The 7,385-nt window shown below is 36.4% G+C and overlaps 1 protein-coding gene across 1 annotated transcript; it reads right to left on the reverse strand.

Annotated features, from left to right (window-relative positions):
* Window positions 1-614: 614 nt before the first annotated feature.
* Window positions 615-7,379, reverse strand: LOC148311675 (protein TEX261). The gene is made up of 5 exons (XM_088256177.1): window positions 7,176-7,379; window positions 5,892-5,971; window positions 4,786-5,007; window positions 3,787-3,898; window positions 615-2,149 (listed from the first exon to the last, which is right to left on the reverse strand). The coding sequence occupies exons 1-5, from the start codon at window positions 7,243-7,245 to the stop codon at window positions 2,031-2,033; spliced, it is 603 nt and encodes a 200-aa protein (XP_088112303.1). The 5' UTR covers window positions 7,246-7,379; the 3' UTR covers window positions 615-2,030.
* Window positions 7,380-7,385: the final 6 nt, after the last annotated feature.

Genomic DNA, 7,385 nt, shown 5'->3' on the forward strand with positions numbered 1-7,385 from the left:
ATTCGGACCTTTAATATTTTTTCTGTTGAGTGGAAAAGATGATTATTTGTCAAGTGGCAGTCACTAGTGTCAATTCACATTTGTACCCGTTTTATCAATCCGTTAGTTTACTGCAGCTGTCTAGTTTGCAAATCGCTCACTCCTTTCAACAACGTCATATATCAAAAAACTATATTTTTCAGGAGATCGTTTTTAAAGTTTAAGAACATAATGAAATGTATTAAAAATAAATATCAAGCCACTTATTGAACTTTTTACTGTGCAACAGATCTTTTCAGGTAAAACTGGAATTTTTTTCTTCATTTGAAAAATATTTAGTATATTTAAAAAAATAATTAAACAATACCTTTTCTTCAAAATGCGAAAACAACACTTTCTGCCCTGTAGCGGGTAAATATTAAGTTAAAAATATGCCGCTTTTGCTGGGATATATAGCACATTTTCTGGGCATTCTGAAAATTGACAATTTTTGATATATGACGTTGTTGAAAGGAGTGAGCGATATGTAAGTAAATGGTGTCATAAAGATATTCAAGCCATTTTTACTGTGTCAATTATCTTTTCTTTTACAAACATATTTACATTACAAAAAATCAAATATTTAAAAAAATTACATTTTTTGAAGCAGAAACTCTTTCATTTGTATGTGAGGTCCGAATCCTGGTTTAAAATCACATATTGCCACTCCTTTCAAGAACGTCATAAATCAAAAAACTTGATTTTTCTGGAGAATGTTTTTAAAGTTTAAAAATATAATACAATGTTTTAAAAATAAACATCAAGCGACTTATTGAACTTTTTACTGTGCAACAGATCTTTTTATGTAAAACCTGAAGGTTTTTTCTCCACTTGAAAAATATTTAGTACATTTAAAAAAATAATTAAACAATACCTTTTCTTCAAAATGCAAAACAACACTTTCTGCCCTGTAGCGGGTAAATATTAAGTTAAAAATATGCCGCTTTTGCTGGGATATAGTACATTTTCTGGGTCTATGACGTCGTTGAGAGGAGTGAGCGAAATGTCAAATATGATTGACGTACGACGCCACTTGAAAAATTAATAAGGTTTGCACCATCCTGAGACATGGAATAAGTTCGGAGCAAATTCGGCGTTTGTGATAAAAAATCTAAAATATGTAACAATACAAATTTGTTGACCTTTTTTTTATTTTATTAACCTTTTAAACGCGTTGACTTTGTTCCTAAGAGACACTCGTGCGCGGCTGTATTTCGCCGTTTTTTAAATGATTACTTTTGTAATGATTACATGTATTTAGTTATGAAACGATTTATTTTCCTAAACAAAAACGTTCAATGGGATTCATTGTGCCTTTTTGGTACTCTATAATACACGTGTCACATTATTCTTGAAATATATCGTAATATAAACAAATTAGATCGTAACATAATAAATCAAAGCATGCATCGTGTGTCACTCTTACCCACTGGCGATGCGTAGCGTCGAGAGTGAGACAGATATAGGGCATGATTATGGCGCGGACTAATTACCGACCGCAAGAAAAATCAGGGATCTGTTCTTTTATTTATCCTTGTGATGTTACAAATTATTAGTCGGATATTTCAACAGATGTCATAAGGCCGAGGATTGACGTATTATTTTATCCAAAGTTCCACACCATGAAAAAATCCCTCCAAGTTGAACAGAGGTTCAAAACTTGGAGCAATGTAAAAACACAAACGCTTATGTCAGCCGCGTATGGGGCATGTCTTGTAAAAACACATACGCTTATGCGAGCCGCGTGGATCCGGTTAACAGGAGAAATATTTGTGTTTTTATTATAGACACAAATATTTCAATTTCCTACTATTTCTGTGAGCCTAAGCGGCTCATTATTAGAAATGGGTATCAAATTGTGGTAGAGGGGTTCGAGCCGAGAAACTCCGACTTGAGAGTCCGCGACACCAGCCACGGGACCACAACCCGACACAAATGATGGCTGTACTCTGTCGCTCGTTGTAAAAGGGGAAGGAGTATAAATAGGAATTAGACTAAGTGGCGGGCCGTACTCAATAGACCTTTTTACTCCTTTGCGGTAGGATGGAGTCCTTTGCAAAACTGAAGAAGGAGAGGAGACCATATTTCTTTCCTTTTCTTGAGAAGTAATTGCTGACGACGTCGTTATCACCTGGAAGAAGAATTGTAAAAACTATTGTAAAAAAATGGTTGATTTTTGATATAGGAATGATTGCAAGACAGGGTGTTACCAGCGAGAGTTTTTGCCTAGAATTTTCATGAATTACATGAAATTATAGTAACTTTAAACATAAAGAGTACATCCACTCACGAGTAGGCATAGGCTATGAAACTTATAAAGTTGAAGCCTGAGTAGGGACATGATAAACGGTGTCGCATAAGCCGTAGCTAGATTTCAGAGTCGCTTGGACGTTAGGTAATTCAAAAAAAAAATACTCAGAAACGGACAATAGAACAATAGAACGACCCTGCTATAAAAGCCTAAGAAATTTTTACATTTTGCACATTAGGACATATTCTTCTTCTTCTTCTCTAACCCAATGGTGCATAGGGCAATGCATCACCAACGTATTACCAATTCTACAACGAAAATTTATTTATATTGTCGTTTAAGGCAAAGTAAAGCGAGTGTTTTTGTCTAGAATTTTCACTCATGAATTACATGAAATTATAGTAACTTTAAACATAAAGAGTAAATCCACTCACGAGTAGGCAGAGGCTATGAAACTTATAAAGTTGAAGCCTGAGTAGGGACATGATAAACGGTGTCGCATAAGCCGTAGCTAGATTTCAGAGTCACTTGGACGTTAGGTAATTCAAAAACAAAAAACAGGATGTTATCATTGGATTTAATTCTACTTTTATTTACATATATAGGATAATATGTGACGCGTTTTGTCGTATTAAGACATTATCAAACACTCATGCACTTGATAATGTCCTAATAAGAGGAAACGCGTCATATATAATCATATCGTAGTCATACAGGAAAAAGTGACCAAGTGCATTGTTTTACAAAAACGTGATCATTGACTATTTGATATCTTACTAGCTTAATATTGCCCTGAAAAACATCCCAAAGGATTTTAAACTCGGAAGTATAATATATTGACTTGGCAAAAATGACTAACTGCATTGGTGTTTATTTTGTTGCCAAGCAAAAGTGACTTGAAATGGCCCTCCTGAACATTTTACCTTTTGTTAGTTGGTCACTTTCTCCTGTACGACTACGATATGTTGTTTATATTATTTTTCTTATAACGCGTGTCTTATGGTGCACCGAGCACTGCACCAAATCAACAATATGTTGTTATCAACAAACTGTTGCCTTTTGTATGCTGCTATATGCACAGGGCGTCCGAGAGAGAGCATCTAACATACATATCGCTCACTCCTTTCAAGAACGTCATAAATCAAAAATTGACAATTTTCAGTTGTGCTTGTTTTCGGGATGCCCAGAAAATGTACTATATCCCAGCAAAAGAGGCATATTTTTTACTTAATATTTACCCGCTACAGGGCAGAAAGTGTTGTTTTTGCATTTTGAAGAAAAGGTATTGTTTAATTATTTTTTTTAAATATTTTTCAAATGGAGAAAAAACCTTCAGGTTTTACCTAAAAAGATCTGTTACACAGTAAAAAGTTCAATAAGTGGCTTAATATTTATTTTTAATACATTGTATTATATTACTTTAAAAACATTCTCCTGAAAAATCAAGTTTTTTGATTTATGACGTTCTTGAAAGGAGTGAGCGATATGTAAAAAGGTAATAAATAAATCTGTCTTACCCAACAATGGCCGCATTTCCCCCGTAGTTGGGAGCACGTTGTCGTTGGCGGACAGCGACACAAACAGCGCAAAGGGCACCAGCCACAGGCAGAGAGTGAAGTAAGCCAACACCTTGAAAACGCAGATAAAAAATTGTATTGTTGATTAATATGAAATATTGGTTAGATTATCTTGGGTGTGTCAGAATGCTTGTTTGCAAATCTAAGTTATTTTACATGGATGAAGAAGAATATGAAATTCTGGGTATTTACAGGGCTTACGACCAGTCACATGGTTCTATGATGGTCACCATTCTATTAAATTTTTTGGAAATCGATTGAATTTTCGTAATAATATAATTATTCATATAATTCACACATCGCTTCATGTGTGAGTTCCCGACAGTATCTATGGCTAATTTGTGTAAGTTTTGTTTTTAGCAGAGACCTATATATATATTTTTTTAACGTATGCAAAATCGTTACCGAATTATTTCACATACTGGGAGATGCCTGAAAACGTGATTTGAAATTTTTATGAAACTTATAATTCGACCAGTTAATTTTAATCACAACATTTTGGGCGTGTCCAAATCCTTGTTCACAAAACTGGCTTTCTCCACTTGGGAGTTATTTTGACATCTTGACATAGATATGAAAGTCTGGGTATTTACAGAACTCATGACCTGTCATAGACTGTTCAATTGATAACTTCAAACACCCGTGGGTAGAATGTCAAGATAGATGGTAAATCGCGCTTAGAATGGTGATAATGTTACATGTGTGCAAAGTAAAGCCTTGTAAAAACCCTTCTTCTTCTTCTGTGCGTGTCATGTCAGGTCCCCCTGACATCGACTATCACTTGAGAGTAATTGCCCTTGTCTCGGGCAGCTCTTAACAGCGCCTCGACGGTCCTAATCCCCTTCCAATCTGGTATATTCCCAAATATTATTTATGCAAATACCCAGACTTCCATATTCTTCTTCATCTATGTCGAGATGTTGAATGTGATCATCTCACCTCCGAGAGTGGCGCGTGGTTGGTGCCGAAGTGGCTGAAGGCGAGGTAGTGATTGTAGAAGAGCAGGAGCAGGGACACTATGAAGCCGGGCCGGGCGGGGGCCACGTATGGGAAGTCACGGAGCAGCGACGCGTGCGTGGCCTGCGCGCCCAAACCGCACGCCACCATGACCCAGGACAGGTTCTCAAACGCTGCCAGCCCCAAGTACAGAACACTGGACACCTGTAAACGTACGAATGTCATCAAATGTTCCCGATAGTTAGCTAAGGACAGCGTTGGCATAGATTGTTTCTCATTCTTATATACAGGAGCAACCTGCCGATGGTTATGCCTGTAGGAAGAGCTACCAGTTCCTCCAGGATATGCTCGGCTACAACAGTTCAGAGACTAGAAGGAATGTGTATTTGATGAGGTATTTCTATCCATTGCTGCACGGTATGATGGATAATCCTGAAATTATCCGGAGCATCAGTCTGTATGTTCCCGATAGCTAGCTAAGGACAGCGTCGGCACAGATTGTTTCCCATTCCTATATACAGGAGCAACCTGCCGATGGTTACGCCTGTAGGAAGATGTGCTGAACAATACCTGTTCCATGTGCCTGAGGGGGTATTCCCATAAGGGATTCTTCTACATCTTTAACAAGAGTCTTTTACTTGCTTTGTAATTTCATACACCTTAAATGCAAGTTTATCATGTTAATTATATAATAAATTCAATTGAATGATCAATCTCATGACGTTCCATGATTTTAGTTCTTAACAGTCATCTTTGATTGGATTTAGAAAGCTTCTATTTAGCAGAGCCCTTTTGTTTACCTTTCTTCATCATTCTCTTCTACATCTTTGACGAGAGCGTTCTTGCATACTTTATAATTTTTGCTTTAAAGTATACGCTTTAAATTTTAGTTTGTAATGTATGTGTTGGTTAGTATTGAATAAATTGAATTGTTTGAGATATTCAAGGAGTCAGATAACAGTATTTTTGTACAATTTGGTTTTGGTTTACTTTCCGCTGGTTTTCGCCTGCCGTTCGCACTTATCACTATGCCGCGTACCCCGCACAAAATGTGTGAAGAATATTTTCAAAGGCGAGGTAATACTAACCAGAATCAACCAGCCGATGCACTTCTTTGCGACCACTGTGTACTCCTCTACCAGCTCAGCTAGATAGTACAAACCCGCGGCTAAAACAGAGAGTCAAGATACAGTAGCGGACAGATTAATAATAATAATAAACCATATCCACAGTCCAGCAGTCCACAAACTGTCTCCAGGCTTTTCTGTCGGCTGCCAGCTCCCTTGCATCCTCCCAAGTCAGATTCGCGTCCCGAAGTTCTGACGAGAACTGCCGCCGAATCGTCAGCAGTGGTCGGGAACCTGATGCCTTGTAAAGGAGGCGAGCTTGATGGCGGCTCTCGGGAGGCATGCGGAGTACATGGCCAAGCCAACTGAATCGCCTTTTCACTTAATCGAACAGACTAAGTGAAACAAAACTTTTTTTTACAACATTTTGAGTGTGTGCAAATACTTGTTCTCAAAATCTGGATTATCTCCAATTACAGGAGTTATTTTCATATTATTTTTTGATTAAAGATGAAGAAGAATATGGAAGGACACACTCAAAATGTTGTAAATAAATTATCTGGTCAAATTATAAGCTTAAATAATAAAAATGAAAATGATATTTTCTGGCGTTTCTCATGTGTGTGATTATAATCCAGGATTCGGACCTCACATACTAATATAAGAGTTTCTGCTTAGTAAAAAGCTTCTTTACATTTCACCAATAGATGTCTCTAGTGAAGTTCTAGTGATTCAAGAAAAATGTTTAAAATTGCTTCATATATATAGAACTTCCAATAATTTGAGTAGTGTGGTTGTCAATAATGGGTAGAATTGGTGAATGTTACACGTGTGTAAAGTGATCACTTAAACCTGCCTATGACGGTCGTAAGCCCCGTAAATATCCAGACTTCTATATTCTTCTTCATCTTTGATGAGATGTCATAAAATAATATCAAAATCAACTCCTAAAAATTCATTGGAGATAATCCAGATTTGTGAACAAGTATTTGGACACACTCGAAATTGAATTACGCTTTTGGATTTCAAATGGGAATTGAATTTTAAAAAATTCTTCGCACACAGCGGCACAGTTATTGATCAGCTTCAGGTGTGAGTCTGGAGTAAGATAAAATCAACACGCTTATATTTACGTGATATGTTTTACTTTATTTTTTTATAAAGCCTGTAAATGCCCAGACTTCCATATTCGTCTTCATCTACGTTAAAAATATGACAAAAAATAATATAATTTAATTTCTACTGACGTCAAAATCGAAATGTCAAAAATGGTGCAGCCAATTTGAACGTATAAAAAGGACTTACCAATTGAAACTGTGATAAAACAGACTTGCACGATTACGGCTAGTATGCTCATAGCATACATAAACCACATTTTGGAGTTTATTTTAAATTTCAATTGATGAAAAATAAATTTACACTATTTTAAGTGAGGTTATTATTATCTGTCAAATGATACGAGAGTGACATCAGTAATATATAGCGCGTTCGAGACTTCTACGCGATAACAAAATA

The sequence above is a fragment of the Brachycentrus maculatus genome, unplaced genomic scaffold, assembly GCF_059751285.1.
Source record: "Brachycentrus maculatus isolate JH-2025_06_01 unplaced genomic scaffold, ASM5975128v1 h1tg000059l, whole genome shotgun sequence".
NCBI lineage: Eukaryota > Metazoa > Arthropoda > Insecta > Trichoptera > Brachycentridae > Brachycentrus > Brachycentrus maculatus.

Excerpts from the sequence above, each read along its gene's own strand:
- LOC148311675 (XM_088256177.1), bottom strand. The coding sequence starts at position 7,245 with ATGTGGTTTATGTATGCTATGAGCATACTAGCCGTAATCGTGCAAGTC. Across the intron at positions 5,972-7,175 it reads TTTTATCACAGTTTCAATTG|CCGCGGGTTTGTACTATCTA; the intron begins GTAAGTCCTTTT and ends TCTCTGTTTTAG. Across the intron at positions 3,899-4,785 it reads ACCACGCGCCACTCTCGGAG|GTGTTGGCTTACTTCACTCT; the intron begins GTGAGATGATCA and ends TGCGTTTTCAAG.